The sequence below is a fragment of the Microcaecilia unicolor genome, chromosome 6, assembly GCF_901765095.1.
Source record: "Microcaecilia unicolor chromosome 6, aMicUni1.1, whole genome shotgun sequence".
Classification (NCBI taxonomy): domain Eukaryota; kingdom Metazoa; phylum Chordata; class Amphibia; order Gymnophiona; family Siphonopidae; genus Microcaecilia; species Microcaecilia unicolor.
The window spans coordinates 296,208,748-296,228,672 of record NC_044036.1 but is presented as its reverse complement, the minus strand read 5'-3'; the positions used below and the strand labels follow the sequence as shown (position 1 = coordinate 296,228,672).

General features: G+C 41.3%; 1 protein-coding gene across 1 annotated transcript in view; it reads right to left on the bottom strand.

Moving 5' to 3' along the window:
- SH2D3C (SH2 domain containing 3C) overlaps window positions 1–19,925 on the bottom strand; it is a 52,332-nt gene that overhangs the window by 10,454 nt on the left and 21,953 nt on the right. Inside the window, exons 4-7 of the mRNA XM_030206465.1 lie at window positions 16,842–16,970; window positions 13,483–13,931; window positions 13,263–13,387; window positions 447–988 (exon numbers count right to left, since the gene is read on the bottom strand). Coding sequence (XP_030062325.1) covers window positions 447–988; window positions 13,263–13,387; window positions 13,483–13,931; window positions 16,842–16,970 — 1,245 coding nt within the window. The remainder of the gene's footprint in view (window positions 1–446; window positions 989–13,262; window positions 13,388–13,482; window positions 13,932–16,841; window positions 16,971–19,925) is intronic.

The window sequence follows — 19,925 nt, the reverse complement described above, 5'->3', positions numbered from 1 at the left end:
AAGGGATTGTAGTGTAGGGCAATTGGAATAAATGAGCAAACTGGATGGACCATGTGATTTTCTTCTGTCACGTTCTGTTTCTATAACTAGAATAACACATTCAGTTGTAAAGGTGTGTATTGTGAAGCGCTGCGTACGACTGGTAGCGATATAAAAATGATTTATAGTAGTAGTATACACGTGCTTCAGAGCTGTGCTAACACCCACCCTTTCATGTGGGTCTCTATATCCTTGAGGACAGAGAGATGGTATATGGTGTTGAAACTTTTCTCCCAATGTTTCAAGAACCAAAAAGCAGCCCATCACACCTGAGCACTGCCTCCTCAATTCAAACATGGAAGGGAAAATAACAAGTTCTCTCCAGTCCCTTTCTCTGCTGCTGTTCCATGCCATCTCTCTTCTATCTTCCCTAGTCCCTAATTTCACTCTTGTTAGCTCTGTCATACCTGGCAGTCTGCTTTTGTGATGTGTCTGGCTATGGTCTTGGCATCCACCTCTGCTAGCAACTCCTTGACTCTCTTCAGAACAGTCATCTCTAGAGGTTTATTTTCTGCAGTAACCAGCAGTGACTTGAACCCTGATGGACTGAAAGATGACTTTGTTTCCACAGTTGGTACCACAAACCCTCCTCCATCTCTCTCAACTTTTGTCCTCTGCTTGGCCTCAGCCTCCTGGCACCCAGTTCCATTCTCCATATAGCTCTTGGATAGGGGCTGCTTGTTGGCATCTTGTGTTGTCCGCTTCTGGGTACTGGGAGAGGCAGGGCGGAGCTGGCAGTACTGCCCACTGTCCGTCTCACTGCAGTTGTTTAGAGATGGGGATGGTGAGGTGTCAGAGTATTTGTAGCAGGGTATGGGGTGCATGCTGTCAGCAGGATTTGTCACAGGCTTGTTTTTATTCTCTGGACACAACTGGGGTTCACTAGATCTCCTCGTTACTGAGATTGTAAGGGTTCCTCCTGCACCCTCATCGGGTTTTAATTTTGTAACTACAAAGAAGAGAAGAGTGATCAGGTTACAAGAGCTGAAGCAATATCAACCTTTATCTACACTGCATGAATTATAAGAAAAAGAAACCACCACAACATAAATAAGAAAAACTATTATGGCAAAATAGATTTGACTAATCCTATTTATTACTTAACATATTGTCAAAAAGGAACATTCAGAATGTACTAAAAAATTGGAGATTAATTTACTCACAAAAATCAATATCCCAAATCCTTCAAATTGTCATCAATAATCCATAAATCTGTGCTTTTTTCAATATATAAGCATTTATAATAACAATTTTCATTAATAAATATGAATTTTGTTGGAATGTAATTGTATTTTACATGCATTGCCTGTCACCTATTATTTCTCTGTGATTACTCTGTGACCTCTGATGTGAATTACTTAGAGAGGTCACACAGCTATGCAACTTCCTGTGGGGGTTAGACACAGCAGATGCAGCACATGGAGCACATGGAGCTCATGTTCTCTCCTAACCTGAGAGGATCTATGGTGGTGTGAGCATCCATTACCATCTAAGCACATGGAAGGAGCTGATAATACAAATGTATAGTAATATGTATATATAAGCCTGTCTGATTATAATCTAACTACAAACTGTGAGTAAACAGATGTTTTGTTACTTCAACTTTAAAGTGACTCAGCAGTGAATTATTCAGGGGTGAATGAGAGAGAGATGAAGAAAGAAATTAACATTTCTAAAGCTGAAGCTGTGTGTACTAAAATCTGCTAATTATTTACTACAAATAATCCAACAAAAGGGTTATGGGCCCAGGGCCAGGAATTGAAAAAGAAGAGAAATATTACCAGGCAGAAAAAAAGGCCACATTTTTCTCTTAAGTTTTAAAGGAAAGATTCAGTCTGTCTCTCTCCCCCCCCACACAGCAGACAGAAGGCTAAGAAAATGGCTGAGGGAGGAAATTCACCATTTTTCTATTCTCTCAAGGTGCCTAGATTAACTGAGTTTAATTATCAGCAGTGGGAATTAAGATTCATATGTCTCCTTCGAGCAAAAAGATTAAATATATGCTTAGACCAAGACAGAACAGCTGAAAATATGGCTGAATGGGACAATGCAAACTATTATGTGAAGTGCATGCTTTTGGAAGCTCTCTCAGAGAAACAAGCCATATTAGTGGAGGGAAAAGATACACCAAAGGACATTTTATATAAACTGAGAACTATGTATGCAACTACATATGCAAAGCAGCAACCAATTTGGCTGGCAGAGTTGAATGAAACCAAATTAAGGGATAAAAGTAAATGTAATGATCACATTATGCATCTTATGTCTTCATTTCAAAAGTTAGAACTTTCTGGAATTCCCATGTGTGATGCATTGAAAAGAGCATTTCTTTTTACCTCACTATCAAAGAAGTTTGATGTTTTTAGGTCTGTAAATGAGGCCATTGAAGGGCAATCTTTTGAACAGGCAACATCAAAACTAAGGCAGGAATGCATAATAAATGATTCTGAGGAGATGTGTTCTCAAAGTCAGTCAGAGAGAAATGAAACAAATTTCTTGGCAAAGAACAGAGGAAGGCGGAGCTATGGGAAAACTCCACCCAAGGGCAAGCTGATTTGCTACTCATGTGGAAAGGAGGGACATGTATCTAAATGGTGTAAGGAAACACAAAACACTCCCTCTAGCTCACCTAAGCCAATGGAACTAAAGAATTTTCAAACCAGGAAATGTATGAAGGACAAAGATAAACACAAGGGTTTTCTAATGACAGAAAAATCTTTGACTATGGTAAATAATAATTCAAATGAAAGTACTTGGATTTTGGATTCAGGGAGCACATGCCATTTAACCAATTGTAAGAATTTCTTTCAGGAAATGTGTCCAGAGGAAGGTATTCTTAAAACTGCAAACGCAGGGACTGCTAAGATCCAAGCAAAAGGTATTGGATTCTTAAAATGCAAAGTGTCTAATGAAGTTAAAGAAATTCCTGTAAGTGATGTCTTGTATATTCCCCAAGCAGTTTGCAATATGCTTAGTGTATCTACATTAGATAAGAAGGGATTTGTGATTCATTTTGAAAACAGTAAGTGCACAATCTCTAAAAATGATGAAGTGTATGCTGAAGCTTTTATGCATAATGATGTTTATAAGCTGAACATTTCAGGTGAAGCCTCACATATGGCGCAAGTAAGGAAGAATGATGGTAAATGTAGTCTGGAAATCTGGCACCGCCGCCTGGGACATCGTGATTCTAAGGTGATCCAGGATCTTTACAGTAAGCAACTAGCCACCGGCATTCAGATAAGTGCAGATGCTGGTAAAATGGAGAAATGCATAGACTGTGTTACTCAAAAAGGTGTGAGACCCTCATTTCCTGCATACACAGGAAATAGGAGTAATAAAGTGCTGGACTTAATACACAGTGACTTATGTGGACCGTTTAATATCCCATCATTGGGAAATAACAGATTTGTGCTAATATTCTTGGATGATTTCTCTAGATACTGTGTGGTCTATTTGCTGAAAGAGAAAAGTCAAGTCACAGACATGCTGAAGAAATACGTAGCCATGGTGAGCAATAAATTTGAAAGAAAACCAAAGGTTCTTCAGACCGACAATGGTGGTGAGTTCACTTCACAAAGCATGCGCACATTTCTAGAACAAGAAGGCATTCAACATATCACAACAGTAGCTTATACACCAGAGCAAAATTCTGTTGCAGAGAGAAAATTTAGGTCAATTGTGGAAATGACCAGATGTATGCTGTCAGATAGCAATCTCCCTAAAAGACTATGGGGGGAAGCCATTCTCACAGCAGTGTACCTACAAAACAGAATGCCAACTAAAGGCGCTGAGCGCACACCACATGAGACATGGCATGGTAGGAAGCCAAACCTGTCACACATAAGAACATTTGGAAGTACAGCATATGCTCATATACCAAAGCAAAGAAGGCATAAGCTGGATTCCACAACAGAAAGGGGCATTTTAGTTGGCTATACTCCAGGACACAAAGGATATAGAATTTTGAATCTGAAAACTGGCATTGTTGGCATAAGACATGTTACATATTTTGATGAAAACAAAAGGGTTGATAAAGGCTGGATTATCCCAGATGAGCCTTATCATCCAGAATATGAAACTAGAACCATAATAGACATGCCAGTGTATATAAATGCCATACCAAGGCAGATGTCTGAAAGCAACTCATCTGTATCTAACGAGGAACAGGCAGAGGAAGCAGACACAGAAAGGATCATTGAAGAAGACAGTACAGTTGGAGAAGGGGAATCAATTGGAGAAGAACTCTCAGATTTAGAGGATGCGGAAAGGTCAGACCAACCTGTTGTCAGACGCTCATCCAGGGAAAACAAAGGTGTTCCACCCCCAAGACTGTCTTACCTAACAAAGTCAGCAGAAGCTCAAGAGCCCTTAACATGGGATGAGATTGAGAAAATGCCAGCAGAAGAAGCTGCTGAATGGCGTAAAGCTGCACAAGAAGAAATTGATGCATTGGATAAAAATAATACTTGGATTCTTACAAAATTACCTCCTGGCAAGAAAGCTATAGGATGCAAATGGGTATTCAAGTTAAAAAGGAATGCACAAGGAAAAGTGGAAAGGTATAAAGCCAGACTAGTGGCAAAGGGATATCTTCAAAATTATGGAGAAGATTTTGATGAAGTGTTTGCACCTGTAGTGAAACACACGACAATAAGAACACTTCTGAGCATTGCAGTCTCAAAAGGCATGCAAGTCAACCACATTGATGTGAAAACAGCGTTTCTTCACGGAGATATAACTGAAGACTTGTACATGGAACAGCCAACAGGTTTCATAAATACAAAACAAAGACAGCTAGTGTGTAAATTAAACAAAGGTCTTTATGGATTAAAGCAAAGTGCAAAATGTTGGAATGAAAAATTGCATGAAATATTGACAAATTTAGGATTTAAGCAAGGTGAAGCAGATAAATGCTTGTACACTAGGTGCACAAATGGACAATATGCATACATTTTAGCTTTTGTTGATGATCTGCTCATTGCAAGCAAAAGTGAGCAAGAGTACAAGGACATTGTAAAGTGTTTAAACCAGAATGTTGAGATAAAAGAACTTGGTAATGTGTCATACTATCTTGGTATAGAAATTGAGAAACAAAATGATGGTTCTTATCTTCTAAGCCAGAAGCAGAAAATAAATGAGCTTATTGAAAGTTTAGGTATGCAAGATGCCCAAGTTGTAAGCACTCCCATGATCACTGATTTTCTGAAGGATGAAACAGTAAGAGAACCTTTACCAGATAACATCCAATATAGATCAGCCATAGGTAAGCTTTTATATCTAGCTACCACATACAGGGCTGATATAGCAAATGCAGTAGGAATTTTGAGCAGAAGGGTCAGCTCACCTACCAAATCAGATTGGACTGCAGTTAAAAGGATGGTAAGGTATTTAAAGGGTACCATTGATTGTAAATTAAAGATTTCAGCCAATAGTAATCCAAAACTAATATGTTACTGTGATTCAGATTGGGCAGGGGATCATTCTGATTATAAATCCACAAGTGGATATGTGTTTATGTATGGAAATGTACAAATTTCATGGGCCAGTCATAAACAAAGTATTGTGAGTCTGTCTTCTACAGAAGCTGAATATGTGGCCGCATCGGAAGCGTGCAGAGAACTGATGTGGATTGAAAAACTTTTGCTGGATTTTGGAATAGCTGAAAAGAGACCAATCCAGATAATGGAAGATAATCAGAGCTGCATCCGACTGTCACAGAATGACAAGGTTCAGTCACGCACCAAGCACATCGCAACGAAATACCACAACGTGCGAGAGTTGGCGAAAGAAGGGGTCATCAGTCTACACTATTGTCACACCAGTGAGATGACAGCTGACATCATGACCAAACCGTTACCCAGAGAACATTTTGTGAATCTGCGTATAAAGCTTGGACTTTGTATGAATAAATAATTGCATGACAGTTATGCATGAGAAGGGGTTTGTTGGAATGTAATTGTATTTTACATGCATTGCCTGTCACCTATTATTTCTCTGTGATTACTCTGTGACCTCTGATGTGAATTACTTAGAGAGGTCACACAGCTATGCAACTTCCTGTGGGGGTTAGACACAGCAGATGCAGCACATGGAGCACATGGAGCTCATGTTCTCTCCTAACCTGAGAGGATCTATGGTGGTGTGAGCATCCATTACCATCTAAGCACATGGAAGGAGCTGATAATACAAATGTATAGTAATATGTATATATAAGCCTGTCTGATTATAATCTAACTACAAACTGTGAGTAAACAGATGTTTTGTTACTTCAACTTTAAAGTGACTCAGCAGTGAATTATTCAGGGGTGAATGAGAGAGAGATGAAGAAAGAAATTAACATTTCTAAAGCTGAAGCTGTGTGTACTAAAATCTGCTAATTATTTACTACAAATAATCCAACAAATTTACCCACTATCATTTAAATTTTTATTTAGAAAATATAAATGTAATATCCTTTAAAAAGTATTAATGGGTTTCAATTTGAAGGCACCATTTCTATAGTGCTAAAATTGACCCAGTGGACTGTTATATTTTGTTCATGAAGTGACGGATATAACAAGACAATTTTGGATTTTAGATAAGTGCTTGCAGTCTGTATTATAAGATCATTTCTATGCTTGGTCAAATTATTTCTACATTAGACTATGAATGTGCGATGATAGAAATATGTGTGCCGAGAATTTGATGATTCATATGGCACTTTTGGTTTTCTGAGCACATTAATACTTTTTAAAGAATATTAAATATACGTTTTCTAAATAAAAATTTAAATGATAGTGAGCAAATAAAAATGTATTTCTTGAATAAATGTTAATTATAAAAGCTTATATATTGGGGGAAAAAAAGATTTATGGAACATTCAGAAATGTCACGAGTTAAGGTATATAAACCTGCCGAGAATTTAATCATCAGGTTCTATTTCAAGGTAGGAGACGTGGAGGGGCATTTTCAATATGATGTCTAAATCCAATTTGGGACATTTTGCTGAAAATGTCCAAAAATCAAGTGGCGAACATAGGGCCCCTTTTACTAAGGTTCACTAGCGTTTTTAGTGCAGGATAAACATTAGTTATGTCCATCGGAATATATGGACATCGCTAATGTTTAGCGTGCCCTAAATATTAGTGAGCACTAAAAACACTAGTGAACCTTAGTAAAAGACCCCCATAGTGATTTTTGAACCAGAAGAACATCTATTATTTTGTTTTGAAAATGGCCATTTCCTAGAGGTTTTGTGCTCACTGCATTTTTCTTTTGTGATCATTATCGAAAAACAAAAGTCCAAGGGAAAAACACACAAAAACAAGCCATTGGGATGTATTTGGGGGGGGGGGGGGCAGCATTCTAGACTGGCAGAGCAGTGGAGCACCCTAGGGGGCACTGCAGTGGACTTCACATAAAAGGTCCCATGTACACACCTCACTGTTACCCCCTTATATTGTATGGTGAGCCCTCCAAAACCTACCAAAAACCTACTGTACCCAACTGTGCCACCACTATAATAGCCCTTATGGCTTGCATGTGTCACCTATATGTGGGTACAGTGGGTTTTGGAGGGCTCACACTTTCCACCACAAATGTAACAGAGTGGGATATGGGGCCTGGGTCCCCTTCTCTACAGTGCACTTCACCTACGACTAGGCTACTCCAGGGACCTGCTTGCTGATCTAAGAGAACTGACCATTGCATCTGAAGCTGTCATAGAGGCTGGGATGTACTGTTTCTTTCACATCTTTGGATGGGTAGGAGGAGGTCCGTGACCACTGTGGGAGTAAGGGTGGGGTTCATGCCTTAATCTCTCCAGTGGTCATTTAAGGCACCTTTTTGTGGCTTAGTCAACAAGTCTAGACCAAAATGTCTAACTTTTAGCCCTAGACGTTTTTGCTTTGTTCCATTATGGCAGAAAAACATCCAAACTTTGGGAACACCTAAACCCCGCCCCCAATGTTCCCCCACACTCCCCCTTGTGATTTGGATGCACTGCATAGGAACTACATAGAAATACATCTTAAAATTGGGTTTCAAAAATAGCGATTTGGACGTTTTAGCAAAAAAAAAGTCCATTTGCTGTTTTCTGGATGTTTTTCTATTTTGAAAATGAGCCCCATGATATTCTTCACATCCACCACAAATATTTGTCTACTAATAATACAAAAGAACAAAAGAGAGATATTTCAATAGATGATCTGCTTCTGTTTAAGGATTGTTTCCTATGCAAGTTCAGAAATAATCAAAAGAAAAAAGAAAGTAACAAAACAATACATCTACGTTCCAAACCTAGTCAAATAAATCACCACTAAATATAAAACAGAACAACAAAGGAAAAGCTGAATAACAAAACATCAGTACTTCATGTTTCTTCATCAGACACAGAACTAATACTACTCAGAGTTGGATTAACAGGCAGATTCCCAAGTTTAGACTTAATAGACATAATAAATCCTGCAAGATGCAGAGGATCCCAGAAAACATACTGCTTATTCCAATCCTTATCTTTACATTTGGCAGGATACCTTACTTCAAAAATAGCATCCAGTTTTAATGTGATCTCATTGCTGCAATGCTGTCCCCTTCAACCACCTCAGCAGCAGTTATCCTAAACTTACATCTCATCAATGCTTTAGAAATATTTCTGAAGAAATATTTTGTAATCCATTCTCTGTCTGCTTCGGGGATGAACATAACCAGCAAGGCTCCAATAATGCAGCATCAACAAACGTTTCCTACTCTTATGAAAGAGATAACACTTGCTCTGACCCAGAAGCTGTTCTCTAGAGGTAGAAAACTCTAGCAATAAAAGGGAGCTTTACCACATGAAACTGACATTCTGTTTCTACCACATAATTTTTGAACACTACTAAACCTGAAATTACAGATGAACACATTTGAATCCATGGGACCACTTTTCACAGAGAAGACAGAAAAACCTGGTTCCTTTTTCTTCTTTTTTTCTGTTTGCCTAACTCTAACACCACGGTTCCCAACAGGGAATGGAAAACATACCAGTAATAAGATTAAGACCAGTACCTAGACATAGAAGAGCTCACTTGGCTGCTATTCAATGACACTCCAACGTCTCCACCACTATCAGTTCATCCTCAGCTTCCCCTCTTGTTGGTTTCTGAAGAGTTATCAGCCGATGTAGGGTACAGAAAGGATTCCATTATATTGGGTGGGATCCTCCAAAGGAGAAACCAACAAAGTCCTCTTATGCTTTGACCTCATCAAGATAGCTGAAAACAGGACAGGCAACTGGCCAGTTCTCCAGCAAAGGTTAGACCCATGGAATTCTGTGGCAGCCATCTTGATCTCTGCCCAGTATACTTCTAAAGATTTTGGGAAATATGTTTTATTATTTCTAACTTGAATATTGGAAAAAAGTTTAAAATGTACAGCGTTGGTCAGGGGAGGACTCGATGATTACAATTTCTAGGCAGGTGACTAAGGGGCTCACAAGCTGTTTTTGGGATGGGGCCACGCTACCAACCACAGACTGTGTTCAGGCCTTGCCAGCCTGAGGTCTGTTTAAGACTGCTTATTGAACTACAGAGGCGTTCTATCTTTTGTTCCTGGTCCTGTGACATAACAGGCCTCAGGATTCAATTAAATAAACACTTGTTTTCATTCATATCCCTTTGTCCGGCTGTGTTATTTTATGGGCCCACCCTCAACCCTTGCTCAGGGTGTCACACAGACATTTATTTTTGCAATTCATCTGCAGTGCATCCAAATCACAAGGGAATGTGTAGGGACGGGCTTAGGGCGTTCCTAACACTTGGAAGTTTTACAGCCATAATGGAACAAAATGAAAACATCTAGGGCTGAAACCTTTTTTGGTCTATACCTGTTTTTAGAACAAATAAAGACACAAAAAAGTGCCCCAGGTGACCACTGGAGGGAATCAGGGATGACCCCATTACTTTCCCAATGGTCATTAAAGATGTTATTTACCAGCCTTTATGAGCGCTTCAGATGTTATAGCCAGGTCTATTAGAGCAGCAAGTAGGTCCCTGAAGTACTGTAGTGGTCAGTGGCGTGCACTATAGAGAGGAGAACCCATGCCCCTATCCCACTCCACCTGCTACACTTGTGGTGGATAGTGTGAGATCTCCCACACTCTCCCAAAACCTACTGTACCCACATATAAGTAACCACTTTACCCATAACAGCTATTGTAGTGGTGCACAGTTGGGCATAGTAGGTTTTTGGTGGGTTTTGGAGGGTTCAGTATAAAGGGTAATGGTGAGTTGTGTACCTGTCAATCATTAATCTTAGCTTAACCTCTGGCCAATTCCCTGACTTATGGAAAACAGCTGTTTGTCCCATCTTGAAGAAACCTGGCTCTGATCCAACTGTACCAAGTCATTATCATCCAGTTTCAAATCTTTCCTTTATGTCTAAGCAGGGCTTTTTTTGAGGGGGTACTTGGGGGTACTGAGTACCGGCACCTTTTCCATTGTCTGCTAAAATTGACCCATGGAACCCAAGTTTTAATGAAAGAGCTCAAGCTCTACACACCAATTCTGTCTTGTCATAGATTCTATGACTGGTTGCAGGTGGCCTGGCTATTATGGGGTGGGTCCCTCTGTGATTACCCCAATCCTGAAGGGTGGCCTAGCATTTGAGTACCGGCACCTTTTTTGCTAGAAAAACAACACTGTGTCTAAATTCTTGAGAAAATTGTATTTACACAGCTATCTGACTTCTCTGGAAAAGTACTTCCTTTACACCCCTGTCAAGCTGGCTTTTGGACCCACCAAAGTACAGAATCCATCATGACATCTTTGCTAAGTGAACTTCACTCCCACTTTGATCAACATAAACTGGTTCTGGCTGTCTCCCTAGATCTCTCAGCCACCTTTGACCTTGTTAATCTCTTTCATCTATCATCTCTGGGAATTTCAGTTATAGTTCTGGTCTGGTTCACATCCTTTCTATCTCACCGCTCCTTTCAAGTGCTTACTCTCACTGCTATCTCTCAAAAACTGCAATTTCAGTATGGTGTTCCCCAGTATTTTATCCTCTCTCCATTTCTTTTCAATCTGTTCTTGAGTCCTCTAGGGGCTCTTATTCAATCATTTGGTATCTTAGCTTATTTCTACGCAGACGACATTCTTCTTATTTTTCTGACTCATTCACCTCGCTCGATTGCCCCACTACAGGCTTGTCTTCACACTGTAGTAATTTGGCTTTTTGAATATCGCCTTGTTCTTAATAAGGATAAAACCTAGTGTGCTGGTTCTCGAGAAGCACCAATACACCATCCTCTCCTATCACCCTTTTTGGATCTCTGTTCCAACCAGTGATGTCATTTCGCTATTTAGCTATCATTTTCAACTCTCTCATGTATCAAAACTCTGCTTCTTCACTCTTCGTGAATTGCAGACTGTTCGTCGTTTCTTTGACCACAATAACTTCCCCACAGTAGTTCTCTCGCTCTTCACTTCCTGTCATAACTACTGCAGTATCATTTACGCAGGTCTCCCCCATGCCACATTTTGCAATAAAGCTTTTGTAAAGTGCTCAACAAACCAATCATGTCACTCCCTTGCTGAAGCACTAGCACTGGCTGCCTGTTGAATACTAGATCATATACAAAGTAGCCCTTCTGACCTTCAAAGCTTTTAGGACCAGCATTCCTATCTCTCACATCTTATGATACCCTAATCTCCTGATAGAGTTCTTCGCTCAATTAGTGATCACCGTTTAGTTCTTCCCAGCCCCAACTTTGCTCACTTATAATCCACCTGACACAGCGCCTTCTTTTTCCTCTCCCCTCATGTTTGTAATACACTTCCCCTTTCCCTCCATAGTGACCTCTCCCTGAAATCCTTTAAGGTTAATCTAAAGACCTGGCTTTTCAAGCAAGCTTTTGGAGACCAATGGCTCCCTTGGGATTCCCTGTGATAGTTGTGACCACTACATTTTATCTCTGTTTTACTGTTCTGCTCCTCTGTCCTCTTCCTTTATTAGGATGAATGTGCACCTTTCTACTACTACTTAACATTTCTAAAGCGCTATGAGGGTCACGCAGCACTATACAATTTAACAAGGAAGGACAGTCCCTGCTCAAAGGAGCTTACAATCTAAAGGACAAAGTATGCAGTCAATCAAATTGGGGCAGTCTAGGTTTCCTGAATAGAGGTATGTCATTAATGGAGTTCTTTTCTTTTCTAAATGTTTAGATTGTACACCACTCTGCTCTGCATGGCACTTAAGAGTGGTATAGCAAGTTTTAATAAACCATAACCATAAACTACTGCAGTGCCCCCTAGGGTGCCCCATTGCTCTGCTGGGATGTCTGTGTGGCCAGGCTACTAAGAATGCTGGCTCCTCCTACATCCCAATGGCTTGATTTTCTACATTTTTCACTTGGACAGTTTTGTTTTTTTTGTGAAAATGGCCCAAAAAGATAAACACACAGAGCACAAAAACATCTTGCATGTGGCCATTTAAAAAAAAAAAAAAAAAACAGAGACATTTCACTGTTTCGAAAATAGCACCCTGTATCACCAGTGCCCTAAGCCAGTGACTCACCTGGTCTATAGGCTGGGTTGACCCTGTTTCTGATTGTGGAGCTCAGTGGCGTAGCCACAGGTGGGCCTGGGTGGGCCAGGGTCCACCCATTTAGTGCTCAGGCCCACCCAATAGTAGCACACATTTAACGGTAACTGATGGGGATCTCAAGCTCGGCCAGCTGAAGACTTCCCCCTGATGGTAACAAAAACGCTACTTTCCACGATACTGGCACCTGCACATGCTCAGTTTTCAGTTCATGCCTGCTGCATACTGCCAAGATGGAAAGAAGCGTTTTCCCGTCAGCTGAAATATTTTTTTGTTGGTGGTTGGGAGGGGGGAGAACACTTGGTGCCCACCCACTTCTTGCCTAGGCCCACCCAAAATTTGTTGTATGGCTACGCCCCTGGTGGAGCTACAGGCTGAAGTGAAGCCAGAGCACACTTACTAGCACAACCAATTCAAGAGGGTTCTGAAGAGAAGCAAGGATGTATGTATCCATATTACAGGCTGGAGAGTCAGGGTTGAGAGGAAAAGTGGAGTGTCCGTACCAGTGCTACAGGCTGGAGAGTCAGAGTTCTGAGGTGAATCAGAACACACTCACTAGCACAACCAGTTTAAGAGGGTTCTGAGGAGAAGCAAGGGTGTACGTACCCATTACAGGCTGGAGAGTTGGGGGTCAGAGGAGAAGCAGGTATACATACCAGTACTATAGGCTGGGGAGTCAGGGTTCTCTGAGATGGGTGACATTGAAGAATGCAGATCCTGGATCTGATGCACACTGACTGCACAGTTTCGGATCATATCACGGGGATATGGTGATGGCACACTAGGAAAAAAATGTTCACGAGTCACCTGATTGCCCTATTCCTAATCCCCATTTCCACCCCAAAAAGCTGTATCTGCCCGACTCCCCTGATTTACCTATTTGGGCATCCATCGTTCCTACTGATCTTGTCAGCAGTCAGTCCATCTGTCATGGTGATGCTCCGCCTCTTCATGTGACCACCTTTGTGATTGACAGGGCTATGGGGCCCACTGTGTCTCCCATTAGCTAGTCCATAGCTAGCTTCTAGGTAGCGAAGTGGGAAGGTACGGTTGATGGGACAGTATATGATGGCACCACGGTGCTCAGACATAGTCCTGCGGTTTCCCACATAGAAGCGCACCAGCGCAGGGATGCTGTCAAAACTCTCCTGCTCAAACAAGTACTGAATGCGGCTGCGGCTCTCACTTGTTCTCACCATCACTTTGCTGATTTTGAAATGCAGTGGTTCGTTCTTCCAGCGGCAGGTTAACACATAGTCCCCTAGGCTGGTGAGCGAATCACGGATCAGGAAGTCGCCGTTCCTCTGGACCAGACTTTCTGACACCTGAGAACAGAATGAAATGAAAGCTGTTCTGAGCAGGGGACTGCACGCCTGTCCTGATGTAGGAACTAGGGGATCCTTTTACTAAGGTGCGCTGAAAAATGGCCTGCAATAGTGTAGGTGCGTGTTTTGGGATCTAGCAGAATCATTTTTCAGCACACCTGCAAAAAAATGCCTTTTTAAAATTTTTGCCAAAAATGGACGTGCGGCAAAATGAAAATTGCTGGGCGTCCATTTTGGGTCTGAGACCTTACCACCAGCCATTGACCCTAGTGGTAAAGTCTAATGCGGTAACTGGGCGATAATGACCTACGCATGTCAAATGCCACTTGGCGCACATCTGAAAATACATTTTTCGGACGCGCGTATCAGATGCAGGCCAAAAATTAAATTACCACAAGAGTCACGTGGTAGTGGGGCAGTAACTCCATTTTGGCATGTAGGGCACGCATAGACGCTTACGCGCCTTAGTAAAAGGGCCCCTAGATCTCCTGCCTTCCTGGAATAGCTTTATCAACATTTCCAGATTTTCCTATCAAAACTAGTCTTATATTTTTAAGAATGAGAATCCCACTGGAGCACAGACCAAGTCTGGATATACTTTGGGCAACAGTCTTTGGAGCTGATTTTCCCTCCTCCCTCCCCCTCCACCCCGGGAACAGACTCAATTGATGTCTAAGCTCACACACCAATAAATCCAGTGTGAGTGGTACCTGGTGCCTTTGCACCCTTGGCTGAAACTGAACCATAGCTGAAGCTGGGCCCGTTTCAGTGCTAAAACTGAAACTAAAATGAAAATTTGGTCAGCCTCTACTCTGGTGTGCAGGTCTAGTCACCCTCTCTCAAAAAAAATATAGCAGAAGTAGAAAGGTTTAGAGAACAGTGTTAATGATAAAAGGGATAGACACCTCCCTTACGAAGACAGGCTAGACAAGTTAGGGCTCTTCAACTTGGGAAAAAAATGAGTGTTGAGATGTGATTGAAGTTTATAAAATCATGAGTGGGATGGAACAGTACTTATCTTTTCATTACTTTTTATTCTTTACATTTTTAAGGGGTGAATTTCAATTAAAATTTTAATCGCGATTAAAGGTATGTTATTTACTTATTTATGTTTTGTTCCCACTGCAGCTCCTTGTAACTCTGGGCAAGTCACTTAACTCTCCATTGCCCAGAATCACAAGAAGCTGCAGTGGGGAAAAATTAATAAATAACATACCTTTAATCACGCGATTACAAATTTTAATCAAATTGCAGCCCTAAAAAAGTTAAAGAATAAAATGAAGTGAAAAGATAAGAAGTACAAAATATAAATTGACAAATTACAAATTAAAGAATCTAAAACAGCATGCAGAATAGCTATAAACAGCCTTACAGTTTTCACAGCCTATTTCAGAAAAGCAATCTAATTTATTTATTATAAGCAATGCTAAAACAGAGGATGCTTCATGAAACTAATGACCAGCAGTTGAAAACATAGTAGCAGGGCTGCCGAGGTGGGGGGCAGGGGGCAATATTCCCCCTCTCTCTCTCTCTCCTACTTCTACACTAATCTTTCCAAATTCTATTGTTGGGTCACGCCAGCTCCAAAATCTGTGCTTTCCTCTTTCTTACACTCTATGCCTGGAACAGACCTCCTGAATTAGTGCATAATATCCCCTCTCTGGCCATAGTTCATCTTAAATATTGGCTCTTCACAATTTTCTGCTTGGTTTTAACCATGTTCACTTTTATAAGTGCATTTTGTTTGTTTTCTCTCTGCCTTGACTAGAGTGTAAGTAAGCTCCACAGAGCACAAACCCTCTCTTACATGCATCTATACAGTAGGGTGTAGGCCTTGTAACAATATAGACTTGAGAAGCAGTTGTATATGACTAGACTGAGTTCTGTTCAGAACTCAGTTCGATTTCCACTTCAGGCACAGGCAGCTCCTTGTGACTCTGGGCAAGTCACTTAACCCTCCATTGCTCCAATTAAGCCGTATTGAGCCTGCCATGAGTGGGAAAGCGCGGGGTTCAAATGTAACAAAAAAAAGGGATTGTCTCATGTATATTTGTAAAGAATTGCATACTCCTTGTACTGTTAAAGAAATGAGAAGGGGGAGTAGACCAAAATAGTTCAAGCGCAGGGATATTTATTAATAGTCCATCAACTATAAACAGTGAAGTAAAGAGTGACTCAACAAAGTCCTGCATTTCAGCGCCACATGCATCTGCCTCAGGAGTCAAAATACTTCAGTAAAAGTTGATAACGTCTTGATGAGAGGTGACCCATCTTTTCTCTCTAGCTTGCGGAAATTGCTTTCACCTTTGCCACACGGCTGAACTCTGGGAGTGGATCCCCTCTCATCAAAATGAATTCTCACTTTCCTTCTACCCTTACTTAACCTCGGCACAATATTAAATGGATCTGTCACCCTGCAATGACTATGCTAACAAAACTATGTAAGCCACAATGAGCCTGCAAATAGGTGGGATAATGTGGGATACAAATGCAATAAATAATAATAATAATGAGAGGTGACCCACCTTTTCTCTCTAGCTTGCAGAAATTGCTTTCACCTTTGCCACACGGCTGAACTCTGGGAGTGGGTCCCCTCTCATCAAAATGAACTCTCACTATTGGAAGCTAAAGTTGATAACAAGCTTGTGTTATCAACTTTAGCTGAAGTATTTTGACTCCTCAGGCAGGTGCTGAAATGCAGGACTTTTTTGTTTGTTTGTTGGTTCTATGTGGTTTTCTTTGAGGACCCTTCTGCTTATTTTGTACACAAAAAAAATGGGAAGGACATGAGCTTTGAAGACCACATGGGCCCCATCTTCAGTTGATGTGAAAACACGCATTAAATTTTAAGTCAATATTTGCTACACTCCTGCCTGCTTGGCTTTTTACCCCAGAGGTTAACCCCCTTACCTCTCGTGGGATGCGTCCATGGTACCAGGCATGACTACGCAGATCTGAGACACTCAGTTTCAGCTCCTCCTCCAGTTCCTTGTGCAGCTTCTCTGGAGAGGAGTCCAAAATGTATTTCTCCTTTGAAAACTGAGTGAAAATGGAAGCAGTCAGCAAATGAGGATCATTGCTTAAAGGGTAGCATTTCCCTCACAACCAACATTAATAAACAGATTATAAGAATATAGTAGACGATGGCAGAAAAAGAACAAGGGACTCATCTAGTTAACTACCTACAAGGGCCCCTTTTACAAAGCTGCAGTAAAAGGGGCCCTGCGGTAGCGCTGGCGCATGGATTTCCTGTGTGCAGAGGCCCCCTTTTACTGCAGTGAGTAAAAGGCTTTTTATTTAAAAAAAAAAAAAAAAAGGAAATGGCCATGCAGTAAGTGAACAACTTGCCACGTGGTCATTTCCTTGGGAAGCCCTTACCGTCACCTATTTAGGAGATGGTAGGGGCTCCTGTGCTAACCCGGCACTAACCAGTCAGTGCATAGGACTGCCAGATTACCGCTGGGTAACCCCCCAGTGCTAAAAAAAAAAAAATTTAAGCACCAGAAATGGGCCTGCGCAGGGGGCAGGCACTACCACCAGGCTCCCATAGTGCCAAAACTCAATTTATTCACCCTATAATCTTATTCTGGGAGATATTAATTTACATTTGGAATGCTCTAATAATAATCCTTATCCTGAACCACAGGATTATTACAGCATTCCAAATGTAAATTAATATCTCCCAGAATAAGATTATAGGGTGAATAAATTGAGTTTTGACATACAAAATCACAAAACAAATCCTTAGCTTTCAACCATTTGCCAGGTGGCGCGTAGAACAATATACATGTGAGGGACTTAAGGTAATATCATTTATCTGACGTGCCATAATTTCCAAATCCTGGGAGCTATGGGGGTCTTTTACTAAGCTTAGCTCGAGTTCTCTGCAGCAGGGCCCATGTTATTCCTATGGGCCCCACTGCAGATAATTCGAGCTAAGCTTTAGTAAAAGACCCCCTAAATGAGTCTAAACGTTCTATATCAAAGAATGTTTTTGAAATTAAGGCAGTCCCACCTCCCCTTTTTTTTCTCTCTCTATATGTTACAATTACCTTGTACCCCGAGGGACAGAGTTCCTTAATTAAGGGTTTTTCATCGGATGTTAATCACGTTTCCATAAGAAAACGACAACCTGGCTGATTGTCTTCTATCCAGTCTTTGATAATGTGTGCTATATTACCCACTGATCTAATGTTAATATAAACACATGGAATCGGGAGATTTGAGACATTCCTATCATAGTTAAGTGGGAGATAGTTTACATTTGAAGACATTTTTCATAAGCTTCAATTGGCTATAGGAAGTTCTTTCATTATACTGAGAGAGATGCCGATCTATTTGAACCTCAATATTATGGGGAACTAATTCAGCAAAATCTACTAACAGTCTTGATACTATAGTATTCTGTGCAAAGCTAGTCTGTTTCTAATTAGATTGAATAACAGGAATACAGCTAAAATCATGAGTGTGTACACTCCTCGCACCGAGAAAAAAAGTTAACATAATTTAAGAACGACTAAGTCCAATCTATAGAAAGTTAACAAATATCACACTTTAAAAGAATAATAAAAATACCAATGTCAACCCCAAGCTATTGTAGATTAGAAAAAGTCTCCAACCTGCGTGTAAAGGACCAAATTCTGGCATATTCCTTAGGCAAAGTAAAGGGTTTCTGTGCCCCCCCCCCCCCTGTCCCGGTGACCGCGTCTTCAGAATGGCAGCCATAGACCCCTAGCGCTAGTCTCTCATGTCAGCTCAGTATCCTTTCCTGTTTCAGGGCCATTCTCAAGGATACTTTCTTGAATTCTATTACTTTTTTTTGCCCACTGCGTCTCTTTTGAAAGGCTGTTCCAAACATCCACCAATCTTTCTGTGAAAGACTATTTCCTAATGTTACTCCACAGTGTCCTATAAGTTTTTTTTGTTGTTGTTGAGAAATGCTTTCTTTTTGCACACTATTCATAACTAACTGGTATTTGAACACCTTTGTCCTCATTCTCTTATATCCCTTCTGCTCCTGGATATTAATTTTAGGGCCTAATTTAGGGGCCCTTTTACTAAGCTGTGGTAAAAAGGGCCCTGCGGCAGCGGTGGCAGCCATTTAAAACACGTGGCCACGTGGTAAGCTTGCACTTACCGTGTGGCCATGTCAGGGCGAGCTCTTACCGCCACCCATTGAGCGGTAAGGGCTCCCTCGCTACCCTGGCGGTAAACTGCTGTAGTGTATTTTTTTTTAATCCAGCAGTTCTGGAAAGAGCCCCTCAGTAATGCTTTTCATAAGAAACTCGTGTACCTATGATCAATTTCCCATGCTGTTCAGAAACAGCGCCCTAAAAATAGCGCTGGAACAGTGCTGGGAATTAACTCCCCAATGATCAACGCTAATAACATGCAAATTTATGTGCAATATTAGCATTGATTATCCTGGGAAAGTGCAGGAGGATTGTGCCTGAGCAAATTGTCCCAGGATGCCACCATTTTGTAGGCGGTGCTGGCTGGAAGAGGAGGGAGTGTTGCTCCCTCCTCCAACAAGAGGTAATGGGGGGGGGGGGGAAGATTTACCAGTAGACCACCAGGAAGGGTGGGGGCTGCGTCGGCAGCACACTTGAGCCACCAGGTACATTTTTGTGTGTGTTGTGGCATTAGGGGGGAACTGAAGATCCACTGGACTTCCAGCCCACATGTCCTCGTGGTGGGGGAGGGTGTGGGTATTTGGGGGGGCACTAGACCATCAGGACCTTGTTTTGGGAGGTGAGTACAGGGGTCCTATGGACCCCCAGGACATGGTGACAGCCCGGGCTGCTTGACTCTGATGAGGGGGGGAGGGCAGAAACCTTAACCCTAATGCCAACTCTGAGCTGGCACAGGTTAAGGCGCCATTCCGTCCCTAAGATCAGAGCGCTGTTCTCTGATCATAGGGACGGAATTCAAGCAGAGTTCATTTAAATCTAATTTAAATGAGCTCTGCTTTATGGCTTTGCTCAGGCGCTTTCA